The sequence below is a fragment of the Didymosphaeria variabile genome, assembly GCF_027946475.1.
Source record: "Didymosphaeria variabile strain IMI 356815 chromosome Unknown scaffold_1, whole genome shotgun sequence".
NCBI lineage: Eukaryota > Fungi > Ascomycota > Dothideomycetes > Pleosporales > Didymosphaeriaceae > Didymosphaeria > Didymosphaeria variabile.
Window position 1 is genome coordinate 2017052 of NW_026611620.1, and position 22550 is coordinate 2039601.

The following is a 22550-nucleotide window of genomic DNA, read 5'->3' on the forward strand; positions in this document are numbered from 1 at the left end:
ACTCTGGTACGTCATGATAAGTCCATCGGTGCAAACGCGGCTCACGTGCGCGGCTAGGGAGATGAAAGCAGTTTGCGCTCCTGTATGCAATAGCATTGCGTGTCTATCAGCGCGGCTAGTTTGCAAGTGCACGTTGTGGAGAGAGATGCTGCAGAGACATGGTGCGTGATGGAGAGGGTGACGGCGCGCACGAGCCAATTCGGCCCGCTCGTTTTGCCGAGACTCCCACACCAGTCGAAAATCTGCAACTTCGAACTTTCGCTTCGCCCGTCAATCCGTCGCCAACATCGACACCACCACCACGACCCCTCGAGGTATGTCCACCGTCCATCGAGTGCCCTTCAGATGGCCAGGAGATGCAATCGCATTGTGCCTATGCGCGAGCGCGCCACTGCTTTCCTCTGCGACAGAGCTGAAGACCCCTCATGTTGCAGACTGTGGGCACTCTTTTAGCTTGGGCGTCTGAAGGCTAACCCTTCAACATACAGATACCTTGATCGCCCTCAGCCATTGAGAATCTCTGCATACCGCCAACATGGTCAAAACCTCCGTTCTCAACGATGCGCTCAACGCCATCAACAACGCCGAGAAGTCTGGCAAGCGCCAGGTTCTCATCCGCCCGTCGTCCAAGGTCATGTGAGTATCAACCTACCCGTTTAATCAATCTGCTAATGTTCGGAAAGCATCAAGTTCTTGACTGTTATGCAGAAGCATGGTATGCACGCCCTAGCTTCATTTAATCTCTTATCCTGCGCGTTGATAACTAGGCATTGGTTTTGCTCGCTCCATCGACCATCTGCCCTTTAAGTGCGCGCTATATCAACATGCGAAGAACTTACACGTCTTCGGACTCATTCATGACGTTTGATGTTTATTTCTTCGCAACATGCTGACACTTCATAGGCTACATTGGCGAGTTCGAGGAGGTTGACGATCACCGCAACGGCAAGATCGTTATCCAGCTCAACGGCCGCATCAACAAGACCGGTGTCATCTCCCCCCGCTACAACGTCCAGCTCCGTGACCTCGAGAAGTGGGTCGTCAAGCTGCTTCCCTCGCGTCAATTTGGTTACATCGTCCTCACCACCTCCGCTGGTATCATGGACCACGAGGAGGCCAGAAGGAAGCACGTTGCGGGCAAGATCCTTGGTTTCTTCTACTAGATATGTGCATCGCGTGCGGGGAGGTATACCCTGGATTTAGAGTCATGCTACGTACCATAGGTCGAGCATCTCTGTCATGATTATGGATATCAAAAGTTTCATGATGATAGCATGATCATTTCATCCTGATTTTGGTGCACGTGCAATTGTGTGATACATCATTGACCTCTGCATGCTTGAAGACAACGCTATGTTTTGCCCCTACATAGTTTTGACCTGTCGCTCAGTCATTCTTTTCGCGCCACCCAGAAAGAAGCTCGATACGTGCTTTGAAGCATACTCCTCGGGTTAGTAATATACCCAGTCTCGACAGCGCCTGGCTCGTGCTTCTCGATATTGAACCCAAAATGCTGCACCAAAGCGACAACCTCCTCGTCCGTAATCTCGACAGACCCTGGGTCGGCAATGCCTATGTCCTCGCTCTTGTACGCGTTCTTCCGGTCGTCCGCATCTTCTTCGTGCGGATCCTGTATCCGCGACGTGTGATGCCATAGGAGCGGACCAAGATTGATCCAGATACCGCCAGGCTTGAGACAGTTCTGCACCGCCTCAATGTATCGTATAACATTGGGCGCAGTGTCAATGAAGAACACGGTTGCAATAGCGTTGAATGCGTGCTTGTACTCCGGCTTACTGTACAGTACAATGAAGTCGCCCGTCGACATACTCATATTGCCATTGTCGCCTTCCGATAGCTCTGACGCCGGATGCACGTCCGGGATTTTGTAGGTACGGAACTGGTCTGTGCGACTGAGGTGATTCGAGCAGTTCAGCGCAAAAGGCGCAATCCTAAACTGTCCTGTTTTGGACATGTGGTTGAGAGCCAGTGAGGAGGCCATAATCTCGTGATAGGAGATTTCGTTGCCTTCGACGCTGTAGCCGGCCTTGCAGATGTCGAAGATGAGTCGGCCTAGCCCAGCGCCTGGGACAAGCACTTTGATATCCTTTTTTTGCAGCTCTTTATCCTTGGCTCTTCGTGACGAATATTCCGAGACAAGTGTGGAGAGAACAGGAACGAAGCATTTCTCTCGTTCTGCGCTTCCTTCTGCGCTCCATTCCCGGTAAAATTGATTCACGCAGCTCCGCGCCTTTTCCGAATCATTTGCAGTGCCCTTCGCACCTAGGTGATCCATGACCGCACTGAAAATCTGGAAAGGGCCGTGGGCGTACTTGTCGGGCACGATGCTGGCGACTTGCTCGCTGTCAAGACCAGGCGCGACAAAGGCTTGGAATCCCGCGCAGAAGATGGCTTCCGCAAGCTCAGCATTGGAGTCGATCAAGTCATCGAGGTGGGAAAGAGAATCGAGCACGGAGAAAGGAGGCTGGCTGAGGAGTGTCCAATGTGCAGATGGCAGGGAGTAGAAGGCCCGGCGCCGAAGGTGCGTAGTGTTGTAGTGGGCGAGGCGGCGGTAGGAGCTAATGATGGTTCAGCAAGTCATTTTCAATTTGGACGATGGATCGATGTTGCTTACGAAGGGAACATGAACATATACGTACCGGAAGGAGTCTAGTACCGAAAGAAGATGTTTGCGTTCTTCTGGGTCAGCCATGGGATTGAACTCGCCTGTCCATTCGTCCTCCTCCATCGTGTATAGTGATGTTGCCTTTTTCTCGACCCAAACCCTTTTTATTGATTTCCTGTCTTTCAATCGATATCCTTGTGAATAGATTTTAACGATTGCTTGACCGGTTGTGTCTTAGTTGCTTCGTTGGTGAATCACTTAGTCGTAACCAGCCATCGTGTCATACGTCAATAATGAGTAGGCCCAGATGAGGCTATTATGCGGAAATCGTGAACGCACTGTAGGTTATGAGACGCAATTCGCCAAGACGTTAACCCCGCTAAGTCCGCCCCCACTGCCTCCCAGCCGGTGCAGCTCTTCTGCACCGTTACCACAACTACTACATCAATAACCCGAGATGGCCGCCACTTTCGCCAAAGGAATAGGGGTGCTGGGATTGACGAACGGTGATGCCTCTACCTCCCCAATATCCGTCTCGTTTCCCCTGCCACGTGCCCCGCAAACAAACATCCATCTCCAACTTCACGACAACGGGCTAAATATCCTGCTTTTCCTCGCAACTTGTACGCCAGAATCATCGAATGCCGCGCCGCTGGGTAGTTTTGTCTATGCCATGCCCAACGTGAGCTTTCTCGCCTGACTGACTGATACATAGCTAAGCTGACCCGCATCGTGCAGAGAACCAATCCTTCCGATCCGCTGAGCACACCACTATTTACGCCTCCGACTACACTTGATTCGACGACAAGAATGGCAAAAGTACTGGCGAAGAAGCTGAATAAGCCGGTGTATGTGGGCAATTCAATGAGCTTTGCCACTGCGGGGATGGGTGGGACAGTTGAGGAGGAGATGGAGGGCTTCAAAAGGGTGGTTGAGGTGGTTACGGAATTATTGAATGAAGATAAAGATGCAGCGGCATCATGAACTCTCAATTGACATTCCATCTGAAATGCGCCTGACGACAACTCATCTGGAAATGGTCAAGGAGGTTGTCATCAAGGCAATGATGATGCGCACGCGGTAGGGTTGAGTCGTATATGTGATGAATGAGGTGGGTTTGTGGGACACCCACCAGTCTCTGGTAACACACGTTAAGTTTAGCCCTCTCCTTGAATAGGGTACAGGATTTGGAATAAAGGCTGTGAGAAGAATGTTAATCCGGACAGTCAAGCAATTATCAAAGCAACATCGCCAGTCGCCTATGGAAAAGGTCATTAATGCCTTAAGTTGGGTCACTTGCTATCAAGAGTCAACGTTTTGACATTGAAGACGTCGCTTTTACATGTTGTTCAAGCGTTCCTTAGCGCCCTCCTTCACCTCGTCCGAGATCTAGGGATTATTGATGGTCGCCTTCAATCCTCCTGCGACATTATTGGGTTTCTTGCCCGCGTCAAAGCCCGTGTCGCTGTTCCCACCGTTGTACTCGTTATCGAGAACTTCACGGGAGTGCTGCTTGGACTCTTCAGACGTGTCTAAGATGGTGTCAGCACAAATGCCAGATCGTAGCAGGGTAATCATCCCAAGAAAGACTCACTGGGATTGTTGAGGTTAGCCTTGTGGCCGCCGACAACGTTTCCTGCGTTCATTTTGATAACGGAAAATACCGGCGTGGTAAAGATCGGAAAGTTTGTTGAGAAGAGGCTGTTGACTGTTACGGATCGGATAGATGATGGTGGAGTTTCTGGGGTGCAGGATGCCCTCTTTTATACTTCGAGATCTCCCAGTTCTGTCGCCCAACCTCCTGCCTTAGCATTTAATTCCCTCGTCAACGATTTTCCCTCTTACCGGCAATCCGAGTCCTGTCGCCCAAGAAACGCTCTCTTATCGTCTGTTTCCTACGTCAACGATATCCCCTTAACGCGTCCTCGCGTGTCCCCGTGACGCAGTCGGTGAGACGCGCCTTGTCTGATGCGCTTAAGCGGTAGTGGGTTGACTGCGCTGGTACCTTGCCTTGCTCCAGTTTTTCTTTGTCAACAAGATGGCATCGTCATGATCCTGCATCGAAGAGTTGTCACTTCGTCTTATTGTAGCTTCCAGCCTCTATTCGGGTAGTGTACCAGACTAGAGCAAGGTACAATCTGATAACAATCGGACGGCGCGAGCGACCCGCTGGAAGCTAGCCACTGTGGAGGCCTAAGTCAGTGAGGAAGAGACTAATAAAAGATGGGCAAATCTGAATAGCGCATGATGTAGATATGGGGATTTGCATGGGCGGATCGTATTCTTTGATGCACTATGCTAGTCGGACCGCTAGTCGGACCGCAGTCAAATCTCACCTGTGGGGTATCCGATCGATCTGATGCTGCACACGGGCGGGAAGCAGGCTAAATTAACGAGGTGAAAACCTGTACACCATAATGAAATAGTAGATGACGTTAAACTGACGAGATTAGAAGCATTGGGCATGCCGACTACGGTATACCCATAACCCAGGAATCGTGGCCAATCAGGATCATTCTTCTAATCCATCTACATCTCGTCATATCTGTACCATTCAACCACACTGTGCGCATGCGACGATGCGTATTCCTGCAGAACTCTCACCGCGGCTCAACCGACGTCCCGACTGACGTGAGCATGCAACGTGTCTCACGCGAGCGTTGGTCAAGCAGCTGGTCATCAGGACCTTATTCCATATCGACATCGGTCGAACCAAGCTTCGAACGACAGCACGCTTCCCACACGAGTCTGCGTTTAACGTCTACAAAGAGGTAAAATTCAGCCGGGAGTGACTCGGAGGGTGATGCGCTGGCAGGGGTTCCCCGAAAATCTGCAATTAACGCAGACTTCGCTCACATGATGTACTAGGCGTTATCGGGCTACAGATGTATTTTCGCAACGTCCCAACCTTTTCCTTACTGTTTTGGTTCAGGTGCTTTGGTCCCACAGATGCGTTTGCATGAATACCTGCAAAGGAGAGAACTCATGAAACATACTCGCCGTACCAATCAACCGATCAGCTTTGCACCTACTGGTCTTGGAATAAGTATCTATACCACCAATTCCGCCATTCGAAATGTTTATCGAACTGGGCAGTTTGAAAGAAAGGCTTGCACACCCTTTCCAATATTGGTAGGTAGGACGACCCCACCGCCGAGAACACTGGCGAAGCGTCCTTTTTCTGGCAACAGTGACGCCAGCACCTTTTGAGAGACAGGATCTCCAGATGCTGAAAAGACGAACTTGTAAAGTCCAAGTTGGCGAAGTTGTTCCACGGCATCGGCAGCTTTATAATCAATCACAGCTGAGGGACCTAACCGCGTTTGTCTTGCGATATCCTTTGGAGATGCAGTGGCAAGCACGGTATACCAAATCTGGGAAAGGTTAAGTCAGTCATGCATCTTGCTCAGCCGGCAGCTCGACTTACGCTTTTTGCATGCTGGGAGCATAATTGCCTACCGCGCCTCCAGCACCCCATACTAGTACCTTCTCATCACTTGCCCCCTTTACAGGTTTCTCCATCCCTAAGTATAAATGCAGAGCCGCGACCGCTGTCTGCAATGGAAAGTCGACCAACACCGCTTGTTCGAAAGATACGTCGCCAATCTGTCATATTTGTCAAAGGAAGCGTAAAGCAATGCAACAGACGTACTCGCCTTTATGACCGTCTGCGATCTCACAATCACTAGCTTCTGCCAGGTGCCCTCGCGTTTGTTCTTCTCTGGCTTCACAAGAGCCCTTGTATTGAAGACGACTCCATCGCCAATCGTGAGCTCAGACACGCCCTCTCCAACCTCCTGAACCGTCCCTGCTCCAGCTTTTCCCAGTACAGCCGGACAACTTTTAAAACACCCCAGCACCACCGTAGCCGGCGTGCAGCGTCCTCGCAACGAGCGGTTAACTTGCGGCTGTCTCGCTCTTTATCAAGACTTCCCTGGATCTGGGTGACAGACCTCGATATCAAGAACTTCCAAAGCTTTTGCTGGTCCTGAGACGAGAGCGACGCGATTCATGGGGGCTTCAGATAGAAATTCCAATCAGATATTAGCGCATACAGGGTTGATGAATGCTGCAGAGATGCAAGCTCGTCAATAAAATGCATCGAAGGTATGTCGACCTTTAAACCGGTTGCGTATATCGTGTTAGTGATAGCGTACGCTAAGCTATCGAAGATCCACAGGGAATACTTTCTGTATTTGTTTATTCTATGCGTCACAAGGTCGTATAAGCCTTTCACACCGTTTCGTAAGCCGTGGGTTGGTGGCGCCCTCCTTCATTGAGCGCGGAACCACCTTGTACCGTGACGGATGGCCATGAGTTGGGTTGTGTAAGCGTGGGTTAATCAGGTTGGGATTTGATATCAGAGTCCGTTAATTAGCCTTGATTTTGCGAGCTAATAGAGCTAATTTAGTATCTCAGCCCATCATCGCATGGCCACTTCACCCACGAGGCGTCTGCTTGTCCTTCAATTTCGCGGTTACTTCTCACCATTTCGGGCAATTATGGGCGTGGTAGATGTCCTTCCGGGCAATAAGCGTGCCTTGAAGTCGTCCAATCCGTCCAAACTCGCTTACTTTTGCACCGCCTCCACCATGACCACAATAGAGTGCATAGTGGCGTCTGATTGGTAGTCCGCAGTCCTGGAGATGGATCCGAGCGTCAACTACAAGGAAATTATATAGGACCGCCCCATGTGGGATCAGAGCATGGGTAAGTCCCAAAATGGCAAGCTTCTAGAAGAAGTTCGCACGTTGCACATATTGATGACTACGGACCCTTGCTAGTCTACTCACTAATCGCTCAAGCGAGAGTTGTGCGCTTACAAAGTTCCGAGCGGTGACGCTATACCCATCATTGCAAGTACAATGGCACCAAATTTGGGACGATGAGGCCTGTTTGAGTATACGCGTCCGCCCTATGACCTCATAGGATAGCTGATGGAGATGGTTGATGCGAACCGGCATGGCCGTTGTGAAGAAAATATGCTCGGACCAGCCTAGGATATTCGCGATAGCTGAGTAACACCCTAGATCACAACTTCGTCTCGTGTTCATTCAAGCTAATATTAGCTAGTTCTAGTTGTAGATGAATCGTGCACGTTGAACGTCCGGATGTTGTAGTAATGGATTGTAAACACGGACATTCCAAAACTGATTGGCGTACGCTAATTGTCACCCCTCTACGATTCGGTCAAGACCGAAGACTGATCGTGCGAAAATGATCGAACCTTTTGGGCCGACGACGGGTAAGGCGTCACTAGCGAGTCTAATCGAGCCTGATGCGTCTACCAAGATCCCGCTGCCGATTTGATGTGCTGACCACGTTCGCGACAAATCGTTGTCCTAGTAGAAGGAATATCGTGGAATGATAATGTGGCCGTATAATACCCGCCTGGCGATGTCGCTGAGGCTTCAACCCAGAAAAGATCCGCTCTCAATCGAGCGTGTCCAGTCGTGTGCATCAGCGAGCATCATCTTACTGGAGCATTTGGCCTTGCACAGGTATCATTGCGCCAGCAACTGGTCATTTGCATGCGGCTCAAAAGAAGCATCTGACGACAGCCGCCTTCCTGCAGCCCACAGCTACCCGCAAGCTAGGATTCACTCCCGCACGGATCTTTTTGGCCCTAACAGCTACACCGAAAGCCAGACTCTCAAAATAGGTATCCTCGCACATCGTCCATCCAACCTGCCGGAATCTCCGCATCCCAAAACGGTCGCAAACCAATTTGCGCCTCTTCATCATTCGTCGAGAATTGGACAACGGAACTCTTTTTGGCTAACGGCCCGCTCCATCGTTGCACAACGTGGTTCCAAGCCTCCGTATCTCACGATTACTTTCAACGGAGAAGCTCACGCGACTGCAATCTACTCAGAATCAGAGTCTTGTTTTGTTACCAGTCATCAGATTCGTGATCTTAGAATCTGGAACATTCATCCTAACACCGGGGCCGCTCCAGGGAATGGATGTATATAATATCTGTTCAGCATCAGCCTTTAATTCCTCATCAAACAACAATAATCACACCAACACAGCAATCTCCCTCTCATCGGCTCATCAAGCTCCAACCCGAACACCACAGTCAGGGCTAATCGCTTATGAGCAGTAGGCCTTCCAACAATCCCAGCCCATCAAATTCCCAGGCCGATCGTGCTATTTTAGCAGTCACAGAAGCTCTTCCACAGCAATATAGGACTACTAGCACCATCGAATCTGCGGAAACTCCTCAAATTCTTGCTGGACGACGCTCTCAGTCGACTCCCAACCTCACCCTAGACACACAATCATTCACTTCAAATCCAAGACCGGCACTCCCTGAGGTATCTATTCACGACCCTCGCACTTCTCCAGCAACCTCTCACGCGGAGCCTACCCCTCGACAGGACCGCTCCCTCGTCGCTCGGAGCATCCCACGAACTAGCTCTTCGCAGTTACCACGTAGATTCGGTAATCCTTACGCCCAACCACTACCTCCACTCCCCAGAGCACGCTCCCAGCCTCCCACAGCAACAATGTCCTCCGCTTCCACGCCCTCCAATACCTCCACCGCTGGCGCTTCCTCCGGCTCCAATCCTTCCTACCAGCTTCCCTACGCCCCATTCCCATATCCGATGCCTGCCAATGGCGGCTCTGGGCAGCAGAGCGGCTCTGGGCAAGGCAAATAAGTAGTGCCTTTCGTCATTAGTTTCCTAGGTTCATATTCGATGCATTAACGAGGCGCAAAATGTTTCCTTTTCCCGTCAATTGGTCACGGCCTCTATGAACGAACAGCATGGCACGACATAAGCTTATACAACACGATGAGTCTCGTATGATTCAAGCATGATATCTCACGATGTACACGAATGGTCCTTTTCTCCTCTTTCTCACTTTTATTGAAGCATTTGCATGGTTTCTATTTCCAGCGGCATTCTTGGAGTCATTTTTTCTTGTCTTTCTTCTGGTTTATCTTCACTTCACTGCCCTCTCTCTTGGTCAGTCTTTCAGCATTACGAATCTCTTTCTGTCCTTGGGTAGCATCGGTTTCTGCATTTCTTGGCGTTCTTCATTAGACTGTGGCATTAGCATTAGTATCAAGTAGCTTGTATCACCATCAACATTACGTCTCCACGCGGAACATTTCCAAGAATAGTTTTAGATATGCAAGTGACGTCTACCCTGTAAAGACCACCGAACGATCTGCTGATCGGAGAATTGATCACGGAAATGAAGCTGGCACTGGGACGTAGTACCGAAGCGCTCGCCGAGTCCCAAGATCCTCGGCTGCATGCAAGCAAGTAAGAACTCTGATGTGCTTGTTATTTCGGAGGATTTGCAGAGTGAGACATGTGCTGGTAGGGTGGCATGGAGGGGTGTCTGAGCGTTTCGCACAATTGAGGGACACAGGTGGGCAATCTCCGGCGAGGCTAGGTGTGGGGTAGTGAGATATATTTAAACCATGAAGTTGAGATTTGAGAGCGGAAAGCTAAGGATGGATGCTAATCGGTCGTCGCCAAGCGTCCTCTGGCGCTGGACGAAGGATGATGCGCTGGAATGTTGTTCGGTTGCGGTGTGACCTTGAGACGGAGTGGGGTCGATTCGATGTGCGTGGGCGTGGCTAGACCACATTAGATAAGTATGGCTGCATTCTTGGCGTCTGCGCCACGTGCGCGACCTTTCGAGAACGCTGATGACGGAACCGGTCAAACCGCTTACTCGTCCAGCGCCGTGCCGTGAGGCCAACACCATCCACCCCCACGAGGCCTGTTCTGTCTACCTTCGTAGGTACGCGCCATTATCACGCTTGCCAGGCCAGCTTGTGTCTTCTTTCTTTCGTTAACACACCCTAGCGTTGCTGTGGCGTGGGTCGACCAGCTGCTCGTATGCCTCCTTTCCCCATCTGCAATTAGCCGTCGACGACAGTGACCGAACTTCTTCATCGTCAAGCCGGCAACCACGACAGCCTCAAACGCGACTTCCGCGTCATCCTGCCTCCTTTTCCTCTCAAATAACAACTACTACAACCTCGACGAACGACCGTCTCCCGAACGCTGCCATTTTCGCCCAAGCACGACCACATATGCATCATGTATCCTCCTCGGACAACACAGCTTCTCCTCGCCGTAACGGCAGTTCTCCCCACTTCGCTAGCATCATTTGCATGCAATGATATCCTCACCAAAGGCCAGCACTTCAACTTCGAAAAGCTGGGCGGACCGCGCGTGGTGCATTGGACACATTCACTACCAGATGAAGAGATGGAAGCTCGGTGGAACTTCACGTTAGACATTTGCAACAGATTGCAGCGGGACAAAGGCGTAGAAAAGCAGAATTGGTGCCATGACGGTGCAAGAGGTACGATTTTCTATTTGTAATATGCCGATGCTAGGTTATTTCGCCTTCTTCTATGCTTTCATAATATCTCTCCTGTTTTTTTTACAAAAAGGGTACTAAAATGTCCGTAGTATGCGGGGTCCGCTCATTTCACGACGTCTACGATGTGAAGAATGACACGATTCAAGCCATCGACATTGCCGGTACCTACACGACGCAAGGCGGTCGCAACATGGTCCTCGATCCCACATTCAAGCTTCTGCGAGACTCAGAATCAAACTCTGATGCGTCGCGAGAGGGTGTACGGGTTGAGCTGCACGGAGGTCGCTATCCCTTCGAGTCCAAAACAAAAGGAATAGACCAGCGTGCTATCATCGAATTTGTATGCGACCTGGAACGTGAAGGTGACGAGGGCGCCGAAAAAGATACCAATGAGCGCGCGGAGGAGCCCAAGAAAGATGAGGGCACGGATAAGGGCAATGACGGCGACAAGAAGGAAGAGAAGAAGCTGAGCCGGCGAGACGGAGAGAAGGGCAAGTGTGAAGACAGCGATGCGAGTCTGCGCTTCTGCGGATACGAAGATGAGAAGGCCGAGAAGGATAAGCAGGTGAAGACGCTGCGGCTGGAATGGCGGACAAAGTACGCATGCGAGAATGCGCCTGCGCCGGATGGCGGAAAAGGCTGGGGCTTCTTCACCTGGTTCATCATCATGTGAGATGCTCGTGCCAGCTCTGGTCAAGGAATACACATGCTAACATAGGCAATAGTCTCTTCCTCGCTACCGCCGCATACCTCATCTTTGGCTCCTGGCTTAATTACAACCGCTATGGCGCCCGCGGTTGGGACCTTCTTCCACATGGCGACACTATACGCGACATCCCGTACATAGTAAAGGATTTGGGACGCAAGGTCGTGAATGCAGTACAAAGTCCGGGCAGCAGGGGTGGGTACAGTGCTGTCTGAAAGCCTGGTCGGGCAAAGGTTATCCATAAGGAAGTCAGCAACATTGTTCTTGTACAAGATACATTGTGGGGGCGTTGGAGCCTTGGTCAATCTCAATTCAGGATGCATAGGGCGTTCGAGGGTAGAAAGAATAGCTTTCTAGGTATTCGACATGTACATTTGACAGAATCAGCTATGAATGATCCCCGAGCGCTTTCCTTGTGTGACTGTGAAGACCGGGAACATAGTGTCAATTTTCTAGTTTGTAGACTTGTCATTGTCTGTGTTACCCCAGGATACATTGCTCATACGCATGGTTCGAACGCTTTGACATTCAGCCATTGACTCGCCAGCCAATGTCCTAACACGAAAAAGTTCTCCGCAGTCCCATGATAGTGACCATTGTTCTACCATTTGCTGTGAGCTCGACCCGAAAGAATATTTTTATATATATATCTTCTTCTGCACCCCACACACTTGTCTCGGCGCGTGAGCCTCTAAATGAAGCTCCTACTATAGCTCCTATGCTTGAGGGAGATGGTTTGAAACGATATGGTCGGGAAAGGGACATCTAAGAATTATATTCATGTCCGGCGATGGGGCATGGAAGCTGGAGGCAAAGACTGGTTGCTCGAGACCCGAGATGACTAAAAGCAACGACACTCGATATTGATGTCTGAAGCTTAGGAGCTAGAGGGCATCTAAGACGACTCCAACCAGTCCAAATGTGTTCTTCGACGCTCAGAAATTCCAAGGAAAATATTCATGTCCGGAGGCGGAGAGTAACAGCGACATTTCTGAATGCATGTCCCCTCTCAGGTCCAAGCCAGTCAAAAGAACTTGATGCGTTCTCAACAAACTACACAGGGTATCGCCGCTACGAACGACTAAGCCGACGAACGATACTTACTGGAGACAGACCGATGACACGCCACGACAATGACCAAAGAAGGCGACTGACTAGAAAATGAAGGGCTTGAAGATGACCATCAACGCCATACAGATATGAAGATCGCTCAGTCAAACTACTCGGAGTCGAAGAACCACAGGAGCCCGGGGCACACTACCAGTCAGGTAAGTCTCGATCTCCTCATCCTTTTTCTTCCACGCATCCAGCACCATTTCGCTTCAACGAAAGACCAAGGCAGCCCCTCACAGCAACTGCCGAGTGGGCTTTGTTATGTACCATCGACGTGGTACAAATGCGCACCACGTGAATTTATTCACGCGCCTCACGCGGCACATCCGGCCCATCCCTCAGCAACGGCGCGCGTTCACGATCCTCAGACACTACCTCACCGCCATCGAACGGCGTTCTACCACTCGACACACCAAGGCTCAGGATGAACAGCAGTGCACCAATAGTGAAAGCAAATATCCACTGCAGCTGGAAGATAGGGATCTTGGTCATGAACTGGCCGACACCGGTAGCTGTTTGTTGTCAGTGACTAATTCCATGACACTCGCGCTAGGCTAGGGGTGAGGGGTGAGGGGAGAAAGGGAGACTTACAGAAAGCCAAGTAGGACAGCGCAAAACCCATGGTGTAGTCCTTGAACGCGACCAAAAAGAAACTTCCATACGCCAAAATCCCCCAAATAAAGATATTCCCGACGATTCTCGCCGGCAGGGCATCGGTATGCGGTACCGCTCTGGCGCCAACCCAATATAGCGCAACAAAATTCCACGCCAGCGGGCCCGCCACCGTGCCAATGTGGATTGGCCGTGGCGTCGTAGAGTGCCGGAAGTACGCGAAGCTCAGGTTGAAGAAGTTGATGATAATGAGGAGTTCTGCGAGCCAGAAGTGGCTGCGCACCCAGAGGTGCAGGAAGCCGAAGAGGAGAAGATTGGATGCGATGTAGTGGGAGCCGATGTTGGCGGCGGCGTTGACGTAGACGAGGTCCTTGGAGTAGAGGGACCAGGCGTAGACGAGCTGTAACAGCAGAAGGACGATCCTAGGTCATTTCATTAACAGGAATCCTATAGCTGACTTGGAGGGCAAAGCGGCAATACCAGTAGATGGAGGTCATAACCTTGTTTTGTGCAAAGGGCGTAGCCGCGTTATTGCCCCATATCGTATGCCACGGATGATGACCTTCATGGGGGGCGCTGAAGGTGTAGTAAATCGCGGTGATCACAAAGATGATGTAGGTGACAAGTGTAGTGATGCGGTGGAGGATGAGTTCTCGAGAGGAGAACTCGTCGCGGCGGGAGAAAGGGTTCACTGTTTCCATTCTGTCAGCCACGTACACGTTGGTGGTCTGATGAAGCTCTCAAGGCGGCAGTGTTTGCACGGCCTACACGGAGGGTTGTACTCACAGCGAGAGCCGCTCGACGCAGCACCGTTCTGGTCAGCCATTGTTTTCCCGAATATCAGACGTCGCGGGAAAGGTACATAGAGTTGGTCAGAGTTAGACGTTGGGTGTTGCGTCTTATTAAACCCGGCCGCGTACTGCAGACCAGGTATAGTCAACGGTACGTCATTCGCACCCTGCAGTAGCAGAAACGCCATGCGGGCCCAGGGGTCAAGCTCCGAATAGCGAAAGCCCCGCACGTCGCGCAATCCTGCACCACACACATCACGCCCCATGACAGCAACCAGACTCACCCACTGGCCAATGCCGGGAACCACATGCACACCTTGTGACAGCCTGCAGACGCGGGCAACTCTGTCTTCGGCGCCGTATCCGCGAGGCTGTTAGAGGGATTGTTACACCGCACTTTAGGCGATGGCGTGGCTACAGGCTTCTGAGACGACATTGGAAGAAGCCGCAGCACTCGTTGGAGGTACATTCAATGGCTTGACACCGGTACTCATGATTCGTACATGGCATGCCACTCACTAGAATATGAGGGGCCGAATCAGCGCGCGGCCAAGCTCAGGTATCGACGCCCCCCTCGTATTCGTTATACCGGATCGTGATCTACACCTTTGTACATACCAAACCGCCCCGCCGCTCGGCTCGCATCCGTCTATTACAGCAGTAGATCCTGATTGCCATCTGCACCCACAGGGCTCATCACAGCTGCCTGGGGCATGTTTTGATTGACCACCCACCCGCCTCCAAGCGAACCCTGCTCCGCCACAATGGGACTTCCACCGAACGTACTTTGCCTACCTACTCCCGCAAAGTAGAGGTCCGCCTCATGTGCCGCAGCTTCAAGTCCGCTGCCGTTGGTGGGACTAAACGAACCATTGCCGTTGGTAGTTGAAGTGTCCAGACGACTCCGCTCGGCTGCTGCGCGGTCTCGCGCTTGCTGTGCAGCCTTGGCCGTAGGCAGTTCGTGCCGCTGCAACGCAGGTGAATCCTGCAGTCTTCTTGGCCGCGCAGAGCGAAACACTTGGTTCACCGGTTTGAGGTAGACGGTGGCGAGGGTACCGACGTTTAGACACATCTCCTCCAGCGTCCCCGGGTCCAGCTTCTCTGACTCTTCGGCTGTGATTGCGGGTTTCTCGCCCATGACGATCCTCTTAGCTTCTTCTGGAGCAGAAGAGAGCAATCGCCAGTACATGTAACCTCGGTCACGTAGGTCGGGATTGTCCGTCTCCTCTGTGGCCCACTTGAGCACCCTGGGGACCAGCTGCGAACCGCGCGTAGGCCTTTGAATGAACAGTTTGACCGTCGCTGTGAGCAGTGCTAATTGCACCTCGTGTGTTTCCTCACTGAATGAATCGAGAAAGTCTTCCAGTAATACATCGCTGTCTTCTATCCGGTCGGCGTACTGGCCAATGACCCAGATCATGGCAGCTTTGGCTTCTGGCTCGTCTAGGGAGTCGAGATTCTCGCACAGGGTGGAAATGATCGACTCGTACTGGTTGGGGTATTTTCGGAAAATATTACGGATGACTACTGTGGCCTCTTGGACAATATACGACACCTTTGTACTGACTAGTGTAAGAAGTGTCGATATGCATAGTTGACTCGCCGGTGGTATCTTGATGGCAAGCTTCCCGATTGCTCGAACTGACTTGCGCACAAAATCGACGTCGATCTCGGTGGCGTACCTGCATAGCTTTTAGCAGATTCTATTGAATATCACAATTGAAATGAACGTACTCAGACAACTCCGTCAAGACCTCCTTGATATTCTTCTCTGTTGCGAGCATGAAGATGAGTTCCAACTTTGTGACTTTGACGTAGATAGGGTCGTTGTATTTACAGAAGAAGACGCGGATATCGTTGCGCAACACCTCCGGCCGCCGTTGCAGGATGAGGAGAGCGTTCCGTAGAGCAAGGTATTGGATCTCAGGTCCTTTCGAAAGGAGTGTGACAAGCGGTGGCGAAAGCTTGTTACATAGAGAGGTGATTACTTTTGGGTCTGAGATATAGTTTAGAAGGTATAGTATGACGCGGATGCAAGTCAAGACAACAGCAGAGTTTGAATGTGAAAGCCGTGGTGCTATGCGCTCAGCAAGAATCGCTGCTTCCTGCGTGTCTTGTGGAACGTAGTTCATCAAGGCTTCGAGAATGTATGTTTGACCCCATTCTGAGCACTGATGCAATATTTGAACGATCTTGGAGGCACTCGCATAGTCGATGGTGAGCTTTATGGTTTCCGATCGCTCCCATATGTCCATCAATGAGGCCAAAGCACAGGACACAACGGTGGGGTTTTCGTCTCGCAGCATAGCATTCAGCTTATCGATGAGGTCGGAGGATTCGACCATAGCCTTGTCATGGTCGTAAAGCTTCGCGACGCAAATGGCGGCGGTTTTGCGTACGTAGGGGTCGTTATCTCGAAGGAGGCTCTTGAGATGCGGTACGGTCGCTTCGACGTATTCGCGGACGTGGATGTAGGACATGGTTCGGAGCGCGAGCGACCGTACGAGTGGGTTGTTGTCGTGCATGTCTTCCTGGATTATAGGCAGAGCCTTCAGGGCAATGTCGGGTTTTATCCTCGCATAGTTGACTAGATACAAGAAGCACCTGTCAAGTCAGCCCGCGCCCAACGAACATGGCAAATGTTCACCCACATCTTCTTGATCTCCAAGCTCGGTATGTGCATGCAGCCTACAATATCAGGAAAGAGAGCTACCATATCGTTGTTGCTCATGGTCATATTCGCTACGATTTTCTTGAGGGCGGTCTTCTTCGCGGTGAAGTTCTTGTCCTTCTTGCCGCCACTGTTGAGCTCAAGACGTAGCTCAGCTACTTTGCCCTGTGGTGTACGAGCATACTGTAAGCGTGCGCTCTCAAATGCGTAAGGGAGGAACATGATGGCGGCATGGTAGGGATAGCGAAGAAGGACGGGCAGAGCTGTCGCGTGGGTGAAGCGACCGCTGTAGGAAGCGAATACAAAAAAGGGAGAGTATGACAAGGCGTATATCGTTGGTTGTGCAGATGGTGACGACAAGGGACGAAGCTTACCCTCGCAAAGAGCTTCGCATCCTGGCCTCCGGCGCTCATGGTGGCTGTTATCTCGTGTCCAGTAGGCGCGCTGTCACTCTATGCATGTGCCTAGCTGTAGCACGATACAAGCAGCTCCCCCTCTCCTTGATCGTCTTAGCCCCTCCTGGATTACGTCGAACGAGCGGATGGGTGGACTGGCGCCTCAGGCCGCGAGAAACGTATGGCGCATGCCGGAGCGCTTATGGCGTGGTTTCGAGGGACTTTCGAAAAGATTGGACGCTGTTGAGTGCGAATTGAACATTCTAAGACATTCACAGGCCATTGCGGAAGGCGGAAGGAACGTGCTTGCCAAGGCCGGGGGTGTGGGCCCGCGACTTCCACAACCACCACTACGCAAAGCAAGCACGACCATCCCACTACATCGCAGCTCAGGGAGCCTGGTACAAACCGACATGTCCGCACAGCCTCCACCGCCCCCGAAATGGGTCCTGGACCTGAACACGCCACCAACCACCAAGCCAAAGACGAACATTGCAGACCCGCCAGGCTACACGGCGTCCCTCACCCGCAGAGACCGAGCTGCTGCGTCGAAGCAGTCCGTGCGGAAGCAGCCGACACCAGAAGAGATGGATACGCTCAAGATGAAAAAGGCATGGGAGGTCGCCATTGCCCCTGCTAAGCAGCTGCCCATGAACGCCATTGGTATGGTTGTTCCTCGCCCCACTGCACTTGCTTCCTGAGCTGACTTCTGCCAGGGATGTATATGACGGGCAACACGCTCCAGATTTTCTCCATATTCATGGTCTTCACCCTGTTCAAGACGCCTCTCATTGCCGCGTTGAATCTACAGAAGACATTCGCCCCGTTTGAAACACCCGGAACCTCGTCCCGCCTCATCATGGTCAAACTTGTATATTTGCTCACGAACGCACTGATGTTGGGCTTGGGCATATGGAAGGTAAATGCCATGGGCTTACTACCGACAACACGATCAGATTGGCTGGCATGGGAAGCGGAGCGGACATGGTCAGAGAGAGCCGTGCCCAGGGAATGGTTGTGAGGCGGATTTTGCATGGCAGGCGCTCACGTTGAAATGCACATAATGGTATTTAATGTCAGTATTACAGTCTAGGGCCTTGTCCACAGTCTAATCGACGTTAGCAAGGTCAACTATGACGCTGCTTCAACGACCAATCCCTTCCTCACGCTTTTCACGCGCGATCTTTATTTCCTTCGAACGCTATTGACTAAGTTCGCGAACTTATCCCTCCGCAACTCGAACTTGATCACCAAAAGCCCGTGCTTCTCGGTGCCACGGTGCCTCGTTTGCCTTTTGCGCAATGCCACAGGCGTTCTCCTCGCTCTATCCCACCGCTTGAACTTCTCGGAGTTCGGCCCAAATGTCAACACCAATGGCGGTCTCGTAGCTTCCTCGAGCTCCTCTGTGATCAAGGGATCATACGCGGCACTCTTGATCCAAAGCGGACAGCACCCGCCCTTCGCCCTCTCAGCGACCGCGATGTTCCTCCACTGTTGCAGATCACCAAGACTGAGTGATTTTCCTTCTGCAGGCGCTTCGGTTAGAGCTTTGAGCGCGGCAGCGAGCTTCATGAGAGAGTCAGACCGCTGTGTACCGATGACAATGAAATGCATCAGCAGACCGGCGTCGCTCCACCGTGTGATCACATCGTTGTACATGATCTTCGCCATCTTCTCCACGTCCTCACTCTTTCCATTGTCAAAGATGTCTAGGTCCGCGGCATGGAATCCAGTTAGTACAACATCGGGCCAATCGTGGTAGCTCTGCCCGCCTGGCGATGAGCACTGGAGCATGAAATTCGCGCCGCTCACAGCACCATGGGAAATCTCAGCTCCATGCACGAACTCCAAAGCCGACATCATGCTTAAAAAGATATGCCACACGAAGTAGGTAGGCATCCGGTTCGTGTCAAGGCAAGCCTGTCCAAAGGCGTCGAGGGTTTTTCCAAAGATCGGGCGCAGGGCAACCCAACTCGATATCGGTGTCCAGGATATCACCTCATGAACTACCCATGCGCCGACGAACGCCTCACTGCGGTCAAGGTCATGCAGTATCTTCAGGATTTCAGACTCGTTCGTTAGAGTGTCGATCCGGGCATGCATCTTGACCACCACAAGCTTCGCGAGAGCTTCTTGGAGTATGTTCCCAGTGAAGGGACCAGTTTCGGGACCGCGGTTGAATTCAGCTACGCTGGAGTTCTCGTCGAAATGGTCATCAGTAGGCAGGACAACCGTGGGTTCCTCTTGCTCCTTAGATGCGGGTCGTCCGTCGTCATGAGGATGCGCCGCCTCGGGATCTGCTGCCAGGGCGGTGTCCATGTGGCGCGGCAGACAAAGCCATTCTCTGCTGGTCGCCGTCTTGTGCGTGTTCTGGACTATGCGGAACTCGGCGGGTGGGGGTACAAGATCGTACGTCTCAGCGGCGCGAGACAGCGATCGACGTTTTCGCTCACCTTATCTTTTCAGTACAGGCAATCACGGTCGCATGCTAGTAAAAGGGAAACTGGAGAAACGGGCAGAGCGAAGGGAGAGGAAGGGGGGAATACTTACTCATGATCAAGTCGGTTGTGGTGATGGCAGTGGAGATTGTTGACGAGGGTGCCGAGGGTGTCGACGAAGATATCGGCAAGGGCGTGGGCGCAGGTGTGCGGCGAGATCTGCCGTGGAGAGAAGTTCTAGAGGTCATAGGCGCTGCGTAGCGAGAAAGTTGATCATATGAAATGGATCTGTGCGCTTTACTGAATCACCGGTGAAGTGAAAAAGCTTGTGAGCTTAGGGAATTCGAGCTGTGAGCCGGAAACCGCGCGTAGAAGCCTGGTACCACCCATCTTCTGGCGAGTGATACTTCTTGCTGATATACATGTACTGGTGTTTGTCTGTACTGTCACAAGATGCGGAGGGAATATTCTGTACAGCTTTAGACTTGCAGTCCTGAGGCTGGACAATGCGATGGTTTACTGAAGAGGCACTTGTGAGGACTCATGATGAGAAGAAGAAAAGCCTGGTACAATGACATGCAAGTGCACTGATATGGAGGTCGCGATGAAACAGAGTTTAGTAGCTACACCTAGGATGGTGAAGGGGAGTACGGTCAAACAAAATTGTTTTATCAGACGAGAAAACATGAGGGAAATCATCATGACAATATTCGCATCTATGGACCTCACCGAATTTCTTATATGCAGAATCCAAGGAACGCTTGTTGCATAAGGGGGCTATAATGTTGGAGCAAGCTAGATTTTGGTTTCTTGGAGTCTGTTTGCGGTTGTCAAGGACGCCGATCAGCCGGCCCTACGAGTAGAAACGGCAGGAACGCTCGGGCCCCAATCCCTGTCAGCTTTCACTTTCCGGTGCCCTATCGAATCCTCGACAACCCACGATTGCATTTTGAATTTGTTTGAGATCCACATTCTTTTGGAATTCGATGATATAGACATAGATGGTTCTTGTCGCACAAGGTACCGGTTCGGCGGAACACGATGACAGGGCGGAGTTCGATGCGGACGAGGAAGCTCAGCTACTGCAGAGGGAAGAGTTGGACTTTGAAGACAATGACTCTGCCGAGGCTGGCTTCAAGCGACCACGCGCATCCGGCGTTTTGGGTCGGCTGAAGGGACCTGATCCACTGGATATCCAAATTATCAGCCCTTTCTTCACTAAAGCTCAGGAATTTCTACCAGCTTGGTTAGACCGATGCTTCCCTGAACGGAGACAGCAGGTCTCCCTCCTGGGTGGAGTCCTTATCCTATGGCTGATCGCTTTCATCATGTCTTTGAGCGCACAACTTCCCATTGCAGATAATTCGGGTCGAGCAGTCACCAACCTAGACTGCGTCGACACGCTGTGGAGACCCAAGAACGAGTGCGGCATAGGTGGCATTGACTGTCATCCCTTCAGCAACACCTCCTTCCCCTTCAAGTGTCCAGCCAAATGTGCTAGCGTCAAAGTCTTGAACCCTCGCGCCGTTGGGCCTTTGGACGTGAACTACCGTTCGCTGGTAGTTGGCAATAATCCATACCGCGGCGACTCCTTCATCTGTGCTTCAGCTATTCATGCTGGCGTCGTCGGTGACAACGGTGGATGTGGGCGAGTCACTCTTCTGGGCCGCCATGACAACTACACTAGCCGGGAAAGCCACGGCATTGAGTCTATACCGTTCGATTCGTACTTCCCCATGGCCTTCGCTGTTACATCCGACCCAGACACGAAATGCCCCTCCGATCCACGGAACGCGTTGTTATACTTGGATGTTTCCGTCACCGCGTTGCTCTCGATCTTTACAGCGGCACCCGCCATCTTCTTCCCAATCTTCATCATCATCTTCGCGCACGTAGCCTTCGGTTCTGACCCTCCTTCAGCTTCATATCACAACACCACCGTTCTTCCTGACCACATCTCCATGTTCGCCAAACGCTTGCTCCCTGCATTGTTTTGTGCTGTTATTATCTACCGCACCACCGTCAGACGTACGCTGCACGGCCTGACTGCACACGTAGAGAAGACAGTGTTGTGGCTTGGGGGCTTCTTTCTTGGTGCCTTGTCCAACTACACCTTCGACTGGATCCCGATCCAACGCCTTACCGCCCACGATCTCGAGCAACAAGCAGGAGCCAAAGTTGCTTTAGCCGCGATTCTCGTGGTGTTAGTCGCGATCATCGCAGGTCAAATCTATTACTTCTGGCTTGAGGGACGCCTGCTGCGATACTTGGCCTTGTACGGACTGTTCATATCTGGCATTCTCGTGTGCCTGGTCATACCCGGGGTCTCACTACGCATACATCATTATATCATCGGTCTGCTGCTTCTACCTGGCACGAGCCTACAAACACGGCCATCGTTGGTGTACCAAGGGATACTGCTTGGCCTCTTTGTCAACGGCATCGCACGCTGGGACTTTGACTCTGTCCTTCAGACGACCGCTGATCTCCGAGGGGATGGCAAGTTCGATTCCGCGCTGCCCAAATTGCTAGAGCCAATCGTATCTAGCACAGCCCAAGGTTTGATGACTACTTTCCGATGGGAAACGCCGCCGACCGCAGTCGATGGAGTCAGCGTCCTTGTCAACGATGTGGAGAAGGCTCGTAGGTTCTACAGTGATGATGCTGACGGTGCCGCGAGCTTCGAATGGCAGCGACCAGTGGAGGAGCAGCTGAATGAGTACTTCCGCTTTGGATATGTCAGAGAAGGTCGAGCGTTGGACTACACGGCGTCTGGAACGTTGTTTGGCAATGGAACCTGGAGCGGACCGGAGCGCGGATAGCTTGAAATGGATATATTTCAA

General features: G+C 51.8%; 8 protein-coding genes across 8 annotated transcripts; 4 read left to right on the top strand and 4 right to left on the bottom strand.

The window, feature by feature from the left end:
- Positions 1-535: 535 nt before the first annotated feature.
- Positions 536-1163, top strand: RPS22 (40S ribosomal protein S22; the record flags this gene model as incomplete). Its single annotated transcript, XM_056209469.1, has 3 exons — positions 536-636; positions 684-715; positions 904-1163. 3 exons carry the CDS (start codon positions 536-538, stop codon positions 1161-1163), a joined length of 393 nt encoding a protein of 130 aa, XP_056076291.1.
- Positions 1164-1390: 227 nt separating this feature from the next.
- N0V89_000649 (uncharacterized protein) lies at positions 1391-2749 on the bottom strand (the record flags this gene model as incomplete). The annotated part of the gene is made up of 2 exons (XM_056209470.1): positions 1391-2579; positions 2661-2749. 2 exons carry the CDS (start codon positions 2747-2749, stop codon positions 1391-1393), a joined length of 1278 nt encoding a protein of 425 aa, XP_056076292.1.
- An 8114-nt stretch (positions 2750-10863) lies between these two features.
- Positions 10864-11902, top strand: ATG27 (type II membrane protein; the record flags this gene model as incomplete). Its single annotated transcript, XM_056209471.1, has 3 exons — positions 10864-10960; positions 11071-11650; positions 11707-11902. 3 exons carry the CDS (start codon positions 10864-10866, stop codon positions 11900-11902), a joined length of 873 nt encoding a protein of 290 aa, XP_056076293.1.
- A 1198-nt stretch (positions 11903-13100) lies between these two features.
- N0V89_000651 (uncharacterized protein) lies at positions 13101-14238 on the bottom strand (the record flags this gene model as incomplete). Its single annotated transcript, XM_056209472.1, has 4 exons — positions 13101-13312; positions 13392-13834; positions 13893-14103; positions 14199-14238. 4 exons carry the CDS (start codon positions 14236-14238, stop codon positions 13101-13103), a joined length of 906 nt encoding a protein of 301 aa, XP_056076294.1.
- A 617-nt stretch (positions 14239-14855) lies between these two features.
- Positions 14856-17096, bottom strand: N0V89_000652 (uncharacterized protein; the record flags this gene model as incomplete). Its single annotated transcript, XM_056209473.1, has 3 exons — positions 14856-15885; positions 15938-16807; positions 16855-17096. The coding sequence occupies 3 exons, from the start codon at positions 17094-17096 to the stop codon at positions 14856-14858; spliced, it is 2142 nt and encodes a 713-aa protein (XP_056076295.1).
- Positions 17097-17682: 586 nt separating this feature from the next.
- Positions 17683-18290, top strand: N0V89_000653 (uncharacterized protein; the record flags this gene model as incomplete). The annotated part of the gene is made up of 2 exons (XM_056209474.1): positions 17683-17932; positions 17986-18290. The coding sequence occupies 2 exons, from the start codon at positions 17683-17685 to the stop codon at positions 18288-18290; spliced, it is 555 nt and encodes a 184-aa protein (XP_056076296.1).
- A 164-nt stretch (positions 18291-18454) lies between these two features.
- N0V89_000654 (uncharacterized protein) lies at positions 18455-19823 on the bottom strand (the record flags this gene model as incomplete). Its single annotated transcript, XM_056209475.1, has 2 exons — positions 18455-19722; positions 19820-19823. 2 exons carry the CDS (start codon positions 19821-19823, stop codon positions 18455-18457), a joined length of 1272 nt encoding a protein of 423 aa, XP_056076297.1.
- Positions 19824-20708: 885 nt separating this feature from the next.
- Positions 20709-22529, top strand: N0V89_000655 (uncharacterized protein; the record flags this gene model as incomplete). Its single annotated transcript, XM_056209476.1, has 1 exon — positions 20709-22529. One exon carries the CDS (start codon positions 20709-20711, stop codon positions 22527-22529), a length of 1821 nt encoding a protein of 606 aa, XP_056076298.1.
- Positions 22530-22550: the final 21 nt, after the last annotated feature.